Genomic DNA, 19,689 nt, shown 5'->3' with positions numbered 1-19,689 from the left:
TTAAGGAAATATTTTAGTAGAAATCAAGGAGAATGGAAATTCACTTAGTCTGCAGGTTTGCTGTGGTGGTGGTATTTTATTATAATGATGAATCTACCAACCCTAAGTTAGTTTTAATAATATTAGCAAAAATAACCCAAATGTAGTGATGGTTCAAGACAACATTACTTGGTCTACTTTAACTCAGATTTCAGAGCGTTTGCTTTACAGTTTAATTTAAATTTAATTTATTAAACTAAACGTTTTAGTTGGATTTCAAACTGACCAATGCCAGATATAAGCCAATACTATATTGCCTTCGTTAATTATTTTAGGTTAGAATGAGGTATTGTTGAAACGATTCAAGTAACACCTTTTGAGATACGTACACTACATGCCTTCATACAAATAGTCGAGAGTTGTTCAGATTAAGATTGATTAATCTTAGGAAATCCAAAAGAGTAGATATTCAGTAAAGGTTTCCAATTCCCTGATACACTCAACGAGATAAGTTAGGCTTCATTGCCTTTAAGACCGTCTCATTTTTTATTCTTACCGTACTACATTTATCCACCTTCACTCCAGTGCTCGCCCAAGCTTGATGAAAATATTGACTTTGAATACTGAAATAAACATTAAAAAACAATAGTGAACGAGTACTTCTGGTTTCATTAAAAATACATGTTTAAATAACCTTAATGTTTGAAAAAATACACTTGGGTAGTTAGAGTGAAATTAAATATTCCCGGTAAATTTCCAGCCCGAGGTTTGTTGTTGTATAATGTAGACCATACGGAGAGAGCAAACGAGTGTAACAAAACTGTCTCCATCGAATCTTCGTTGATATTGTATCTCTGTTCAAACTCCACATCTGATACTAAACATATGAAGTCTCTCTCAAATTTGTATTTTACAATATTGGAAACCTGTCGAGAGTAATTTCACTTTAGTTATAAAAGTCTACGTTGTTTTAAGGTGGAATGTCCACCAACATAAATATACAAGGTAAACCAAATATTTCCATCTCTCTTGTACATAGGTATAGTAAAAAGAATTGTGCTATAAAACACATGATGATGGAAAATTAGATTTTATTCCGGGCTTGTTTGCACAGAATCCTATATGTAATTGAAGTAAAGGAGACTTTTTCGTGTGATATAAAACCGACACATGGTCTACGCTAAAAATTTAGAATTTTCAAAAGTTAGTAATAGTATATTATGTTACTAGCCTGGTAAGTGGCATTTAATCATGCGAGTACGACTGCTTATTTTATAGGTGTTTTTTTAATCAGTCGACTTGGTTCATGGTAAAAGCATTAATTGTGCAGTGCACGGTAAAAGTACATAACGTTACTTTTCCGTGTGTAGGCACGGAAAAGAGCAACTTTCCAGCCTATCAATACGGATGGAAAAGTTTCTCTGTAGTATGATATAAAACAATTTATGGAAACAATACCAAAATATGATCTTAGACAACCCAGATGAATTGTGTGGGACCATACACAAAAAAGAATTCAATATAGACTTTCAGCCGTGCTGCGGTTGTCATGGTTACCATAGGTTCTGGCGCACACCGCTGGGTGCGCTGTGTAGTTACGTAGCGTGGTAGCCGTAACTACATGGCGCTCCCAGCTGTGTGTGCCAGAACCTTTGGTAACCGCAGCACGGCTGACAGTCTATATTTAATTCTTTCTGTCCATGGTGAGAGACATACACAGATACCATCCATAGTTTACTGTAAACAAGTTATGCTGATAGTATAATAATAACTACAAATAATACTACAGCCATTGGTTTTGTTTACCTATCGTTAGTTTTAACTCTATCTATCGGTAGCGCAACGAATTGTAAAAATCAAGGAAGTAATGTCGTTGATTTGTGTCCTAACGCTACTGCTTAGTAGAATGTTTCATAACTTGCTGTTCTCGTATTGTATGAGCTTATTCTTTACTTTGCTTATTGGTTTATTCCCTGACAAAAACATTTGTGGTTGGGCTAGTTCAGTGTCAAAATATACTATCATTCAAAATGTAATCAAACTATTTTCTTACATTAGACTTAATCGTAAACACATATTGTAAACAGATCGACCACCAGAAAACATAAATTTTACGTTTAAAATAATATTTTGGTTAAATTAATTCGATTTGGATAGTCAGAACTTAATATTTGTTTTACTGACATGTTTTATGCAAAAATAAAACTGTCCAGTGGAAATGTTTGGATCTTGTTTTGATAAGAAACAGAATATAACGCATGCTTGGAAGAGTCCTGGAAGTAGGTTTGGGATTACTTGACCCTCACATAAGTCCCCTGGTTCGTCCCTTGCCCGTTCATCAAGCTTAAGGTCTGGTTTTATTTCATAGTTTCTCCCTCGGATATCTTCCCTGGACACCTTAGCGTTATTTATATAATTTTAACATCCAAATCTTACACATTTTACACACATATTCGTCGTTTTCTAATATGAATCTACATTTTCTTGAAAGAAAGACTTTGATGCAATATAATAAGTTAAAGGTAATAAATTGCCAGGGATAACCTAATACAATTTTCACAAAAAATTTCATTAACTAAGATTACTATAGGCTACAACTGCTTCACATAAAAATTAAAACCTATATGACCCCATGTATACGCCTAGTTTATACTAATTTTCATACATAAACGGGTTTGAAAATAATAAACTGGTAAATTAGTGCACTTTCTGTGGAAAATCTTAAAAATAATAAATAAATATTATGCAGTAAGGTTGAACTTCTTTAAAGCCTGCCATAATTCAATAAATATGAATTAAGTAGATAGTTTTATCTGTACTTATACAGGTACAACCCATTCAAAGCATATATTTCAAAATAATGACACCCTATCTAAGCTCATATTTTATGGAATTGTAACATTTAACTTTATTATAGTCACAAAAATCCCTATATACGTTAACAATATCATATAAATTAATATTTCACAAATCCCCTTTACATAAAGTTATCTTACATAAAGTACTAATGTAACCCTTTCATAGAAAATAAAATATTTTTTAAGTGACCAAAAACACATATGTGCAGCTATTCAGAAATAGTTATTACAGTAATAATGTGAAGGCTGGTGTCAAAATATTATCGTAATATGAAACGCTTAATGTTTTATTGCGTCGCTGATTAGTTCTCTTTACAGCTGACTGCGGAACAGCTGTGCTGAATTGCCTTGGTTGTTGTAAACAATTATTTCTCTTATTACTAATTTCATTATTTCGTAATTTAGTACTTGAGACGGCGTAGTAAAAGAGTAGATGGCGTGCATAAATGATTAGGTTAACTAAACGCTATCTACGTCAATTATTGAAAGCAAATCACATATGACTTTACGTAAGAATATTAAATAAACAAATAAATGACATGGAGAGGAATGTTAGTAAATTTAACTCAAAGAGGACATCGTAATATTTTATATGGTTGTATTTCATAAGGTTGCTCTTCATTCTATAACAGTAAAGCAGGAATTAAAATAATCAATAGTAAACAATTCGTTTTTCTACTGAATGTTCGGGTGTTTTGGTAAAGATTGAGATTTTTTCGTTTTTCTTGCAACGGAACGTTCCAAACTTGTATTATCTAACGTCGAGCTTATACTAGATAGTATGTTGTGGGACTGATAGCCCGGAAAATGGAATCTGGTTACAGAAACGTTTCCACTGGTGATGGAACCTACAAACTTCATATTTTAAGGCGAAACAACCATATGTATAACCTAACAAACACTAGGGTTTGGTGAGGACAACTTTCGTATTAAACTGCACAGCAACCTACTCTCAAGTGGCAAGTAATGCGAAGTTTTAACATTGGAATGAAATATTTACCATAGACTAACCAACACAAATATACCTCTCATTGTAAAATCTAAAGCTTCTTCTACATATCTCGTTAATGTTGGTGACACTGGGTGCTAGTGTCGACGAACTTGATTCTATTATTTCACAGTTAATTTTATGATTTGTGCTTCACTGTTTGGTTATATAACCAAGGGATGAATTATTGTTTATAATTAGTTAGTTTAACTAGGTTTTAAATAACTGAAATAACTTAAACAGATCACACACTACCGATCGGCACCGGACGAAACTAACAATAAAATTGTCTACAGATTATCCATTATGATGAAATATCTACCGTAAAAGTGGGTGTAATCTATGTATTTGCCGTCTAACTTTTATGTATAGTTAATGCCACTATTTTTTTCCATCAAACTAAATAAAAATATTTAAAAAACACATTTTTGTACAAAATATAAAACTGCTTACGAATAATTGGATTTTGAAACAAAATTGAGTTTCCAATATCCTAGTTTTGTGGTGAAAATCGTTCAAACCTTTGTGTTGTAATGGGGAGGGGGGCTGCAAAAGTGATAAATGGACGTTCATGATGAACCAGGTCCTTAAACCGCAGAGTTTACAATGTAACCACTGTCTCCAATATAGAAACACAGTAGAATGTCCCCCGATCTAGCAGGGGTAGTTTTGGTGTGTTGCGTGTTGCCTAGGGGTGGATTGAAGGGGTTGATTTAGGGGTGGTTTTAGGGGTGGTTTTTTGGATTAGGGGTGGTTTTTTGGATTAGGGGTGGTTTTAGGGGTGGATTTAGAGTAGGGGGTGGTTTAAGGGGTGGATTTAGTGTTGGGGGTGGTTTAAGGGGTGGATTTAGTGTTGGGGGTGGGTGTTGGAGTTGGGGGGGTGGGGTGGGGTTGTTGTTTTTGGAAGGGTTGAAGACTGTGTACTCTTATGTTAATATAAATTTAATAATATTTAATTACTTCTTTGGTGTTCCTCTATGATTTATGAATTATCTTTTATGGTATTGAAATTAACGGAAAAAAATATTTGAATCAGGTGTTTTCTGATTGGTTGAAAATAAGCTCGCTTCTGATTGGTTATAAATAAGTGACTGTGGTATTGAAATTAACGGACAAAAATATTTGAATTAGGCGTTCTCTGATTGGTTGAAAATAAGCTCGTCTCTGATTGGTTATAAATCTCTACTTATAGGCTAGGGAATGGTAGGTTAATTGAATAGTAGAAATTTATCAATATATCTTTTATTTTACTATATCTATTTTGATAAACATAAAATTATAAATCTAAAAAAATGTAAAATTGTGATTAATGGAATATATGGTATGAGAAAAGATAATGAAATTTGATTTAAAGTTTACTCTATGTTTTAGTAATTGAACTCATCCGTCATAATAGAGTCTTTTTCTGCCCGTTACTGTCTTTCGACAGAACGGGCAAACGTATAATCGAATAGCGCATGCCGGGCAAAGGGTATGGTGACAAGGCTGAATCACAATCGTTGGGAGAGCATCCTGACAGATCTGGCAGGTGATGGTCCGTTGAGGTTCGGTTGGGGTTTCTTGACCTCGAATGATGTTATCGTCCATCTGTTGTCCTGTCATCACGAGGATCCGCTCCAAGGACGTCCGGATCTCGTTCCAGATGACTGGAGCAACTTCTGCCATCTCTGCTCGGCTGGCCATTCCAATTGCGGAATCTGCCAATGTCAACACCTCCCTTAGTTCTGTCCTAGTGGTGTTGAGGTGGCCGATAGCTCTCCACGAAGCTCTGTCACCACTGTCGGCATCGATATCCTGAAAACAAATCAAGTTTTATTTTTTTTGTTGATGTCTCTAGTTATGGTTGGGTAAGAGAAATAAAATTAGGCGATGAAAACCCACCCTTAGAAAAAACTCCATTCTTTGACGTAGGATTCTTTCTTCCCGTTGGCAGCTCCGGCAGAGAGGATGGGGCTCTAGCAGTGCATGGGAAGAAGAGGTCTCTGGCGAAGGACTACGAGGTGAAGATGGTAGTACTTCGTCAGAGAGAAGCTCGTTCCCCTGTGCCTGTGACGGGTCGAAGTCATCCACGGGCTAAAAAATGTAAAATATATCAATATTCTAATATACATATATTATAGATGCTAAAGATTTATTCTAAACTTATATTATTCTTACCGTGGGATTTATCCTTCTGGATGGTCCAGCAACAGGTTCAGAAGGTACTGGTCGAAGGCCTGAAACGGCATCCATCAGGTGCTGATTGTGTTGTTCTTCGATCCGACTTAGAAGTCCGGGGGTCCCTCTAAATACATGGGAAATGTAGGACCCTTCGCCGGTCGAATTGTAATACAACCAGCGTGTTCCTTCAGGAATTCTGCCGTTATTCTGAAAAACAAAATGATGTAAATTATGCAATAAATATTTTACATGGTACTAAATCATACTACTGTACTATTTAATAGTGAACATTGATACTAGTCTTACCTCATGTGTGATGAGTATCCAAAATGGATCACGTGGCCTTCTGTAGTAATCTTCATAGGTGCTGCTGAATTCTATGGTTAAATGACCCCCACTCACAGATCTTAATATTTGAACAAAACGGTCTGCTGCCTCTGACTGTAAAAGGAAAAAAAAGATAAACCAACAATCTATTATATACTTACAGTGAAAATGTATAATAGCTAGTTATATTTACTTACATAGGTTATCTGATGATAGCCGATTGGAGGCAGTGGAGCTGTTCTGGCTAAATATATGAGGATATTTCCTCTTGTATTTGTGAAATGGGAGTCATTATTCATCAGAAGTGCAGGCTCAAGCTGGAATAAATTAAAAGTTATTAGTAATTGTATTAATTACTTATTACGATGGGATGCTATTAGGAATGGTTAAAAGGTGAGTAAATGATTATACTGATAAATTACCATAATGATGTGTTCCATCTGCGTTCGCCGCACTTCGGACTCTAAATACTCCGAGGTTTCAGTTACGGTATGGTTGGATGTCACATCTCCTTGCCATAACTGAAGGTGTTCTTGGTCAATTGGTTCACCACCTCTCTGTAAATGTTTGTAAGTTATAAAAATAGTTACTTCTACTAGTAAAACTAATTAATGTAAATACATCTAGGATTTCTACTGACCATCAGTGTAGTTAGAGTCCACTCAATGGAGTTAACAGTTGCAACTCTGACATAGGGGTAAATCCCAGTTTCAGGGGTTGGATAACTGTACCTCCTCATGTTATGAATTTCTACGTTGGCACGGCGCTGGAAAATACATATGAATTAATAATACGGCAAATTAACAAACATGAATGATTAACAAATGTTGGATTTTTTAAACGTACTCTATTACCGTTTTCTTACCTGGGAAATGTGAGCAAACCCTTCTAGAGGAAATAAATTGAGGGTAGTGTTATCATTCAATTGCCGTCTATATGATAGCAAATCTCCTCTGATGTTGGTGAAATATACTTCCCCGGTGCTGTTGTGGTTGAATGGAAGCAATAAATGTATTATTTCATTCTGAAAATAAAAACATATTTTTATAAGTAGAAACTATTTAGTTTTGATTAGTATGTATTTTGAACAGTTTATAAGAGTAAACTTATAAATAATAACTTACACGTCTCCATTGATTAAGGTCGAGGTTTTCCACAGTGGCGTCCTGGAAAAACAGTGTCAAATTAATATAATGTAGAAATAATTTTATGTCATAACATACGTATAGTTCCTGTAAATTAAAACTGAATTATTAAACAGGTCTTTAAAAGATAAAGAAATATGTAAAGTATAAAAAGTATTTTTTTTTCAATATAACTTACAGAATCATCATCTTGAAAGATGTCCGGACTGGGTACCTAAAAGATAAATACAAATAATGTAATATAGTTCCCGGATGTTTGCACAAGTAAATATTACGACAATATAGTACTATCCTGAAATTATAACATTTAGTTAATCACAAGACAAAATTATGGTTTTGATTTCAAAATAATCTGTTGTGATTATCATCGGTTGTACGGGTTGTTGATTGCTGTGAAGGAATGTGACAGGTCGTTAATCACGGCTCCAGCTGCGTCAAAGAATGTGGCGGCTTATAAGATCTCAAGATAACGTCACTCATCCTATGCTCCTTGTTATACGTGGTTTAAAATATTTACACTTGGGCACTAAAAATATACATAACCTGAAAAAACAATTATAAGTTGACTATTTTAAAGTATACAAACCTAAAAAAAAGCAATTTTAATATTTAAGACTTACCGAACGTGAAGGAGGATTTTCCTCGTCTGAGGAGTTGATGGCTGTAAGGCCGGCTAGCAGAAACACTACCGAAAGAAACTTCATGGTGAAGATATTCACAGAGAGTGATGAGGCTTCAATTTTTGACTCTGATATATATACAGAGATAAAACCTCGAATCAGAGTGACCTGACCCTCAAAATAATCGCAATGCTATCTCTTTGACAGCTTGCCAAATTTGTTCCTCTGCTAATTTATGTGGAAACAACCTCCAAATGATTTGCAATTTCCTTGATGACTTTATATGGAGAGTTGTTTATTCTGTCCTCGGCATTTCCTTAGTCTAGTTTTGTATTTTTCTTTGTATGATACTTAATGCTATTTAGCTAGCAGAACTTTGTATTTGTCAAATAAATGTTACCTTTCAAGTTGGTATGTAATTTTAAACTATCTTTGTATTTTTCTTCGCATAATAGTTAAATATTATTTTTAAGCTGCAAATTTTATATTTCCCTTCATATAATAGTTAAATGCTCTTTGGAGCGGTAATTAATGCATTACCCTTTTACCCTTCATTTTGCAAATTACCTTCTAATTATTGGTTGTAGCAGGGAAGATATTAAAAACAATCGAAATAAAGAAATAGTACATTTATTTTTCTATATTTTTTATTACATAAAGAACTTTACGTTGGGGCTTCGCCCTGTCATCCCTGTACATTGGATTTTGAAGCCGCCTTTGTTGAAGCGGTCAATCTGCTGGTTTGTCAGCTGGTCGACAAATCTTCGAGGGAGGAAAGTGATGGCTGTCTCTCCCTTTGGCATGACGATTTCGACCATGATGGATGGGCCGTATTTCGTCTCTGTGCGCTTCATGGAGTTTATGGGGTAGCCCTCTGCGGCGGTGAGGTCCTTACAAGGGACCTTAGAAGGACCGTCATAAACCTCGAGGACAGCTAGTTCTTGCAACATTTGTTTGTCCATTATCTGAAATTACCAATTTGAGATTAATAAACAATCTTTTCCTGCTGTATTCTTTAGTAAAAAAAAAACTGTTAAATGTGTCAAAGAGACCATATAGTTGAATTGTTTTTACTCTGTATTTTACCTGTTTTACTCGTTATTTTAAATTTTTACATTAAATTGACCAGCAAAAAAAAATTAAAAAGTAATAAATCATACTTACAATGATGTAAATGTTTAAGATGGCAGATGATGTTGACTTCTAGAGTGGTGCTGCTATACTGACTATCTCGATGTTGGTCCTGCTTAAATAGGGAAAATGGGGGACAAAGTTCACCTTGTGATGTAACTTTTAATCTGCTTGGATATTGACCCACGTTTCCACACCACCCATGAGGTAGGGGTCTCAGCGCATTCTTTTTTTGTTAACTCAGAGGCATCCCCAGGAGGTCTACACCCTCTGAGATAGACTGCCCCATCCATCGCAGTCTATGGTGATGGCCACTCCATAACAAATATGCCACCTCCCAATATTTTTTTTATTTTTTTATTTTTTTTATTTTTTTTGTCCTTTGACTAATGTAGAGGGTTATTTACTTGGTGAAGCCTTTCAATTAACCCTTTTACCACTGACAAAGGATATTTTACTTTTATATATTTTTTTGTCCTTTGACTAATGTAGAGGGTTATTTACTTGGTGAAGCCTTTCAATTAACCCTCTTGCCACTGACAAAGGATATTTTTTCTTTATATTTTTTTTGTATCTTCCAGATCATCTGAGGGGGTTACACATACATTTGAGGATGCCTGAGGGAGACTCAATGTCTTAAGGTTTTTAGGCCAGCCTCCTCACCCCGTGGACTTACAGGTTTTACGCCAGCCTGATGAGTGAGTGGCGATCCTCTTTGAGGTTTATATCAACCTTATGCCCTGTGGACTTATGGGTTTTAAGCCTGCCTGTTGAGCATATAAACCGCACCTCAGATGATCTGTAAGATTTTTTTAGTAAGAAATATCTATATACGATAAATGATCATCTACAAACTTGCTACTTACATCTTGATATAACAAGATATAATCCCAATCTACTTTACTAGCATAGTCATGAATGAAGGGTTCGGATAGTTTTTGATATTTACTAACAATATCCCAACACCCATCAAAATTAAGAGCCATTTCTCGAAGGAAGGCTTCTGAGAATTTTTGACGCTTCAAAATTAGACTCCAGTTGACTTTGTGAAAATAAATCCTAAGCATATCAATAGAAAAATTATATTTATTGGATAAAATGTTCCAGTCCAAAAACCGATCAAACTTCATTATAAAGCTGTCAGTCATCACCCCTTCGGGCTCCTTTGGTTCTTGTGACAATAGTGACCAGACGTTTTCCATCTCCAAGCTCATACTGACCAGCTTCATAAAGTGAAAGGCTTAAGTAGTACTGAAGTGTGTATGCAGTACGTACGGCACACTTTTTATGGTCACCCATAGAACATGCTATTCCTGGCATAGCGTCAATAGCGGGACCATCTATTACACGAACATCTGAATGAAACCTCTTCAAAAACTCAGCCTTCTCCCTACCTTTAGTATATATACATTGAAAAGGGAGACATAAGGCTGAAATTAAACCCTCATTAAATGGTATACTACCCTCTTCCCAACGCAAACCATGATGATTTCGAGAAAGCCAACGATTGGTTTTTTGGGCTTTAGAGTTTAATTGATGAAAGCCGTAGGGAGGTTTAAACAATATTTGGCACTCTAGAGAACCACCAACAATGGCCAGTTCTTTTATAATGAAATTATCATTGTTATCTTTAAAAGCTTGAAACTCTACTACAGCCTCCATATTGACAATTCACTTCTAAGACGATCAGCAACGTCAGATGGTAGCTCGTCTGTTTGTTCTTTAGCGTCAGCCAAAACTTGATCGATAAAATCTTTAATGAATACTTCCAAGTAAAATAATTCCAAGAGGTTTCTACAAATTATAGGGATATTCTTTATTAACTGATTCCACTCAACTAAATTAAGGGACAAGGAGTGCTCACCGTCACTAATGTACGCGTACTGATTTCCAAATACGTTATTTACTTTGATACTTGATCCTTCGTCGGTCTTAATATTTTCTGATCGTTTTTCCAAGAGAGCTAAAGTAATTAAGTTGAAACGATCACAAAGCTGACAAAATGAATCGTATGACCAATAAACACAACCCCTTTTACCTTTGATGATTACCCCAAGACTGCTATCACGGTTTTTAACAATTCCTGTTATCGCACACTTGGTAAGCTCGGAGTCCAGAAAGTAAACTGACTTTAGAAAGACTCCGGTTAAAAGATTTATAGGCTCCTTCTCCTTAGGGATAGCTATAGCGTTAGCACTTACCTCTGTCTCCTGTGAAGTCATCTCTGCAACTAAACTACTTTCCTTATACCCTTAACCTACATCCCTTAACCCTCCCCACCCTACCCACTCATGGTTCATCTGAAAAGTAAAATAACCCCTCCTCCCCCTCCTCCTCCTCCTCTTCTGAAGACTCCTCATCTGACATAGAAGGACCTTCTCTAATTTTAACAAGGATTTTACTAGTACCATGGGGAACATTAAACTTTTTCATATCTGCATATATTTTAAAACAGTCTACCTTCTCTATACCAAGCAATATGTTATGCTCGTCATAAAACTCAACACTAAGCCATTCCATGTTTACCACCTGAATGTTTACCCTAAACTGATCGCAATGCTACCCCTTACATAGATATCTTTCTCACATCCCCAGTGATTGGTGTGTATGTGTAGTGTGTATCATGAATAATGAGACAGTATGCGCTTGTATTTGCAGGGATAGCATTTTTAAATTGAATTTCCAGTCTAACATCTACAGGACCGGTTTTAATAGTATCATCCTGTTTAGAACAGTCGATTACGTAAATTGGACAGTTTGATGTGAAATCACTAAAGCTTAATATAGGAGAACCAACTCTTCCGTAGTAGGAGCTTTGGAAACTTGTATACATGTCATAAAACAAACAAGAGTTTCCACGGATATTATCGTAAGGGTAAAAGTTTGAATTCAAATACAATTTTACATCCTGTAAATCAGCAATGTCAAATTGAGACATGTCTTTGGTTACACTATTTTTCCTACCAGTTTGAAATGCTAAAACAATATATCGTGGTTTTTCTGTTTGGTTAGAAGTTTTAAGAGTCCAAGACATAGACTCAGTTGTGGGTAGGGTTGGGTATTCAATTAACTCCCATTGCCGAAATGGAATATGAATAGTTGGATCTTTCTCGATATACTTATACAGTTTTAATTTCTGGCTATCATTTACAGTTATATGAGGTATACGCCAGTAGATCTTATCAATTTTTAATGTCACCATACCTTCATTAGTGGTAAATACAGCATTTTCATCTCTGGATGAACGCAATAGGATGAGCTCTTGTTTAGCATTCACCAAAACTTTTTTATAGTCCTCTGTGAACCCCAACAAAAGTTTCAAAGGTACTGAATATACAAAATCCTTAGCTTTTTCAACTTTACCGGGTCCCAACCAACACGCATTCTTATAAGTATTTTTCTCTTCCTCCCTAATGGAAACGAGATTTTTCAAAGTTGTAGTGATGCCTACATTTTTTGTTCTATCAATTTCTTTTCCGCAAAGCTCGTAGCGAATTTCCTCAAATAAAAATGCAATTGCATTGTTAACAAGTGATACTTCCTGTGATGAACCGTCAGTTTTTTTAGCACTGACCGAACCATGAATGACAATACTACTGTAAAATGGAGCTGTAATTATGTCCTGTTGTAGAAGTGGAATTCTAATTTCATCATTATTATTATAAGTAGTAGATGCGTATGGTTGGTGAGTATGAAATTCCATACTGGTGATTAAATCATCGTATGCTGCTGCTTGACCTATCTCTAACAGAGCCATTTTTTATTACTTTGAAGCCGAGAGAGCGAAGAAAATTTATATTTTTACAAGTTAATCCTTTGGATGTCTGGTTACTACTAAATCGTCGAACTGTAGGTAAATCACTAAATAGCAGACCCATTACTCCGTCTTAGATGGAGCCTTACTGAAATTCTTTCTCCACGAAAATTAACTAATTTACCGTCTTGATCTCTTAGGGAGATTGTCAAGTTGTTTATCCTCTGGCTGATCACTGGCAAATAAATAACATTCCGCGGTATTTCTATTATTTTATAGCCTGGTGGATCTGCAGGATAGAACTCATGTATTACATGGTCCTCTATCCCGTTCAAAAATGAGCCACGTGTAACGTTACAGTCCACCCGTATTGAGTTAACTTTAATTATATCCACAGGTAGCTCCGAGGCATGCTGATTATTAGCTTTATAAATTTGGTTTTTAAATCCAAGTAGTTTTCCCAAGGAGTGGTCCTTTTCAAAATCAATGTCTTCTGAACAAAATAGCTCTGCTTTTAAAGTATTATTATTAGGTTTTAATGTAAACTTTACTTTTTTTGGCAGTTTAGAAATTATATATTTTTCAATATCCTCAATTTCGTATGAACCTTCTGGTATAGTGATAACTTGATCTTTACCATAATAAAACTTGTTATTTACATTATTTTCTATGTTTGGTATGGAATTATATGTAGTAAGTTCTATTAATCCTAGTTCCCAATCCCCACTAGTAACATCAATAGGAAATGAAAGCTCGTGTGAAAGCACACTGGTTACCCCGGTAAGACTAAACATCGTTGCAGAGAAACTTTAAACACAAGTGACCGCAGATGACTGAGTTGAAACTTTGCTCTCTTTTGTAGTTATAGTGTATTTCACAATCCTCTAGGTACCTGATTAGTTCCCTCGGTGGTTTTAAATTTCCAAAACTATCGTAGTAATAAACTGTTTTATCATCTTTTTTATAGCATACCCAGTGTGTTCCCTGGCCAAAATTATCATCCAAGTTTACAATGGCTGATTCGTGCTTTTTAGGCAAATTTGGTAGTTTATCCCTCATAAAAACCCCTCTAAAATTTGGAATTTTTAACAATTTTACATACTTAAATAAATCATAATTAGTAAGAGGTTTTAATGGTACCGAGATGCTTTTTTTTTATTACCCTTTCGTTTATTTTTACGTTTACCAGCACCTTCCTTTCTATAAGGTCTGAGGTATAATCCTTTTCCTTTTAATCGCTTAACACTGCGCTTCTTTCGCCGACCTCCCCCAAACTTAGTTTTCGCCTTCATTGCGGTTGTAACAGCCCAAGCTGAGGCTTTTTCACCTACCGACGAGTCTGAAGCTTTAAATCTTTGCCAAGCTCGTTCTGCAAGCTCCTTGTCCGCTTGTCTCCTACGCTCAGAATCTTTGTACCTCGAATACGCAATATCGTGGGACTTACACGCTTCGTCTAAACCGTTTATTCCTTTATCTCCTTTTGCCAACCTTTTGGACAATTTTGTACCCGGCCCACAATAATTATACCCCGGTAAATGCAATTCGACAGGTAGTAAGTCGATAGCTTTATTAAGAACGGATGAAACAATATTACCACCCCGTTTGATCGCCTGTTTACATCTGAAGTTTTTAGTCTTGGTCTTGGCCATTTATGGCAAATGCTTGAGAGACAGCTATAATTATGACCAGTATCGTTGATGGTTGACAAGTAACTAAGGTGTGTTATCGTTTTTTTCTATATTTGACATAAATGGTTGCACACGTGCAAGTATGCTTTCCTCGAGAAATTCAGGCAATACTGTCTCCTCCACCTCCTCCTCCTCCTCCTCCTCATCACCATTATTTTTCGGCTGGGATGCATCTTTAGTTTGTGGTTGGGTATCATCATTTTGGTGTGCGATAGCTATATTTTCTGTGGGAGAGGAATTATCTTTTGGTGATAGTTTAAATAGTTCTTCCCAATCTATGTAATCGTCATCTGTTTGTACAGCTGACCTTCCAGTTTGTTTTCTATTGATATAGTTAAAAACATAAGTTCCAAACTTCCTTAGGTTTTTCTCATGTTCAGTTTTGTTATCTGTTATAAGGCTTTCACATTTTGTTAGCCTAGTTTTCAGACCATCAATTTCTGATTGTAGCATGGATAAATCAGTTCTTAATAATGTCACACTTTCTTCACAAGCTTTATCCACATAGAATTTTGTTGCTGCATCATCAGAAACACTTGGAGCGGCTAAACTATTGATCTGCTTATTCTGTGCATTATAATTATTTTTAGTTAATTTCAGACTTAGTTTGTTTAGGGTACGCAGATTAACAGCATCAGTTGGTACTTTTGGGTCAGCCAATTGCCATATTCTCCTATTTTGCATATCATATTTACCTTCAGAAAAGGGTACACTTCTATAATCAACATATGATTTTGTAGCTGCATCAGCAGCTTGTAATGGAGAAGCCAAGTTACATAGCTTTTTATTTTGCATATCATAATCACCATCTGGTGTTAAATTAAAACCTTCCCCTTTAAGCCCTTTAAGGTTCTTGCTACTACTAGCTTTCAAACTACGTCCAAACTTGTCAATAGTCATTATAGTAATGCTTTATACCTACTGTTTCCAGCTCCTTTTATGTACCCTGCCTCTCTTAGCTCCTCCACAATACTTAGTATCTCATTAACATGTACTCTGTTTCCAGCTTCTGTTGACATAGCTATGTGTCTTAATCGGTCAACTAGCTCATTAACGTCATCCCAATGTATGATATCACGTGACTTTAAGGACTTCCATAACATTCCTTTACCTTTAGCTTGAGAGATTAAAGGTCTAATAATCTTCATATACTTTGTACCTTTGTTTGATTTAATTTTTCCATCAAAACTATAACCCTCCTTATGAGCGTTTGTAGTAATAAGAATACTTTTGTAAGTTCTTAAATCATTATCATTATACGTGGTACTATCAGGTAACCTTTTAAATATAAGTTCATACAATCCATTAGATTTTCCATAGTTTACTGCGCCAATCTTTATATTACCTTTGTCATCAAAATCCATAACTTTTTCACCAATCATAAGTGTGTCATTCTCGTAGCGGGGTCCGTAAATATAGTCAATTTGCTTTTTATTCGTAGAATCTTTAATAAACATATACATGTATTCCTTTGTAATAGGATTTGTAAAGTATTCATTTATATATTGAGTGGTGGATGCCAGTTTCTCAGGAGACGATACCAATTCCGACAAATCTTTAACCTTGGTGTTGACGTACCAGATGGAAGGAATTTGTCATCATCACTTTCAGATTCAGTTAGATCATAATTTATTGGCTCTTCCTCCATAGGTTCTTCCAAAGGTTCTTCCATTTTAACACTTTCCTGCTCAGTTTTTATATCAAGATTATTTGCTGTGTTTTTCCTAAGTTCACTGATTATCGGCTTATACTGTTTTTCTAATAAAATATCACTTTCTTCAGTGCCTTCCTTAAAAGCTCTATACTTTCGTTTAATAGCATTTCTCAGCTCAATTAATTGTGCCTTAACATGTTTACTCTTCCGCACCATAGTGTAGAATAATAAACCCCCAACCGATCCCAGCCCATTTAAGGCAATTCAACCTGCCTAATGAATAGTGCACGCCTCTTATACCTCCGTAAGAACTTAATTATTCTTCTTAGTGAAACCCCAGTGCTAAAGTCTATACCTCTATAGTACTGTTGCATCCTAAAATCAAACCGCGGGATCACATATTGTGTGGTAAAACTTTTAAATACAAAGGTTCGTTTCCATCCATCCCTCCATTGAGGTATTTCTGCTACTGTATATTTATCATTTTCAACAGTTTTCTCCATAAATCTTTTAAGTAATTCCAAAGGTCTAGGTTTATTTATATTTTGCAATAGATAAGAGTTAAGAAGCCAAAATTCACTTGGATTTGACCCTGTAAATGCTCTCCACTGATCAAATAAAACTCTATTTGTCACAGTATACATACCACCGTTTAATGTAATACCAAACTTTTTACACTGATTTGGGAGTGTAGGTAGAGCTTCCTTAAGAAACTCTGTAGTATACAGACCTTGACAGAGATTATTAACACCACTGTACGGTTTGTTTCTAAAAGTCATTGGAACATTATCAGGTACTTTAGAGTATGCAACGTTATAGCTAATGTCGATATAGCATTTTAAATTTAAAGACCTTTTATAGACTGTTAATGGAGACCTTATAGGAATAGTTCGTTCTGTTAGCAATATACATCGTGCTGCATATGGAATCTTACATCCATATTCCAACATTTCATTACATATTTGAGTGAAATTTACACTGCCGTGTAAGTTGCGCAGAGGTCGGACTTTGCCAAATATTTCAGGAAGCGGTCTAAATCTAGATATCATATTTTGTGGGTCTCTTACAGTACAATTGTACATATCCTCATGATATATTACAAATTCTAAGGGGACATTATTTACTTCACAGGAATTTATAAAGTTTAGCCAGCACGCCCTGTTATAAGTTCTTTCGCTAGCAGAAATCATTAGTAAAACTACAGGTGGTATCATGGCAGACCCCTTAGGTTTTTTATGTCTCCAACATCTCCTATTAAACTGATATCCGTGGGGAGGTTTTTTACTACAATAGTTCCCACAAAACTTATTTTTATTCTTGTAATAGTATGAGCATAAGTTTGATTTAACATTATGAAGACGGGTATTAAAACCTCCCAGATCATTATATGTATAGATACGAACCATTATAGCTCTGTCACGAAACTGTCAATTCCTACCCTATACCTTCCCTTATATGGGTCAGATGTTTTATCTATTACCAGAAACCCAAAGTTGTCACACCATGCCTTAGCACAGATCTCTTTAAATTTGTCAAAAGACATATCTGTGGTGACATGATCGTTGAATATATGTTTTAGATTCATTTCGTCTTGTTTAAATAATATAATAAAGTTACTATTGTCCCTTATTAGCTGTTTCGGAATGGCACTGTATGTTTGTCCTAGGTAAAAGGTATCTATATTTTTATGCCTACCCATAGTAAAATAAGCTCTAATATTATCATGCTTTTCACAAGAAATATCATCAAACACCATTATTGAATGTGGTTTAGCCTCGTTAGGGTGTACTACTTTATCATTATCTCCAAACTCAAAATACCCTATTTCTTTAGGCATAACATTTTTTAAGAACCTGTATTTCGATTGATATAGAGACTTTGAAAAAATATAAATGTTTTTAAACCTTAATCCATTTGGGTCAAATAGTAAATTAAACAACACGTTTGTCTTGCCTGATGAGCTTGGTCCTGATATAATACAGCGAATAGAGTCAGGTAATAATGTACCGTGTTTTTTACGATGTGTAACCATGCCTGATCCAATGTATTCATCAAAATTTAAAACAGAAAAATCAACGTCTTGCTTCACAACACGCATTCTGACTAATTACCATGAATTGATAACAGAGAGATATATAGTTTTTGAACCGAGCAGACATCACACCATGTGCTAATTAACAAGTGATATCTCTTCCCAGAAACAAATCTTATCATAACCTATAGTTCAAGGAAGAAGTATTTACGCAAACACCAGAGTTATCACACCAAGTCCTTGGCATCAATCCAAGAGTCATGACTGTTATCATAACCTTTCCACCGAACTAATAATTTAGAACCTTTCTTCCGCAAAACTTTTTCAACCAAATATACATTACCAGTCTTAGATTTACTAATTTCTTCTGAATAAAATCCACCTTTTAATATATCACCTTTAGAGTCTTGCAATATATAAGTTACAGGTTTAGTAGGTTTAATTGCATACACTTTAAAAACTTCATTTGTCCAATTTGGTAGATAACCTTTTTTAAATGTCTTTTTGTTTTTACTAATTCTAACATTATCACCGATTTGAAATTTAGCTTTAGTTTGCCGCTTAACACTTTGTCCGCTATAAATTCTCTTTAATATATTTTTAACATCTTTTTGTTTTACATCCTTTGGTTTCATACCAATAGTCCTATGTTTAGTGTTATTATAGGATTTTACAAGTCCTGATAACAAACTTACCCACTCATAACTACCTCTGGCAGTAAATAGTTTATACATTTTAGTTTTTAAAGTACGATTAAATCTTTCTATGATACTGGCTTTAAGCTCAGAATAGGTATGGTAATGATTTATATCATATTTCCGCATTAAACTGCTGACATGTTTGTTAAAATACTCTTTACCTTGATCAGTTTGAAAGTTTTTCATTTTATTTTTAGCTAAAAAAGGATCTAAAGCTTTAGCTACCTCTGGTCCAGATTTGTCTTTTAACGGAATGGCAAATGCAAACTTAGAAAAGCAATTAATAATTGTCATAATATACCTATAGCCTTTATTAATTTTAGAATATGGCTGCATCTCAACTAAATCAGCTTGGTATAAATCATGCAATCCCTTAAGGGTCACTTTACGTCTAGGGTAGTTTCGCCTAGCAGGTCTATGTAGCTCCTCAGCTATAGCGCTTTTACTAACCATTTCACAAATGAAGTATACAACTGTTTAGCACGGGTTTTTAAAGGTTCTCACACAAATCAGTGACTCTCATTAAATAAATAAATATCAAGCTAGCAATAAAAACAACAAGTACAAATAGTTTGTCAGCTAAAGATTTAATCAGACGAAAACCTGCCAACAACATACTAAATTGTAATGAAGTGTTTAGTTAGGGATTTAGACT

General features: G+C 35.1%; 2 protein-coding genes across 11 annotated transcripts in view; both read right to left on the bottom strand.

The window, feature by feature from the left end:
- LOC128988457 (disks large 1 tumor suppressor protein-like) overlaps window positions 1-19,689 on the bottom strand; it is a 1,201,819-nt gene that overhangs the window by 275,868 nt on the left and 906,262 nt on the right. The gene's annotated exons all lie outside the window — the stretch shown is intronic.
- On the bottom strand, window positions 5,110-8,381 carry LOC128988459 (uncharacterized). The gene is made up of 11 exons (XM_054409765.1): window positions 8,078-8,381; window positions 7,636-7,671; window positions 7,437-7,478; window positions 7,178-7,336; window positions 6,953-7,078; window positions 6,735-6,869; window positions 6,510-6,629; window positions 6,292-6,426; window positions 5,983-6,192; window positions 5,707-5,898; window positions 5,110-5,619 (listed from the first exon to the last, which is right to left on the bottom strand). The coding sequence occupies exons 1-11, from the start codon at window positions 8,159-8,161 to the stop codon at window positions 5,206-5,208; spliced, it is 1,653 nt and encodes a 550-aa protein (XP_054265740.1). The 5' UTR covers window positions 8,162-8,381; the 3' UTR covers window positions 5,110-5,205.

Source organism: Macrosteles quadrilineatus, unplaced genomic scaffold (genome assembly GCF_028750875.1).
Source record: "Macrosteles quadrilineatus isolate MER2022 unplaced genomic scaffold, UCM_ALF_1.0 Scaffold_3__2_contigs__length_128488019, whole genome shotgun sequence".
Classification (NCBI taxonomy): domain Eukaryota; kingdom Metazoa; phylum Arthropoda; class Insecta; order Hemiptera; family Cicadellidae; genus Macrosteles; species Macrosteles quadrilineatus.
This window is presented reverse-complemented; position numbering and strand designations above follow the sequence as displayed.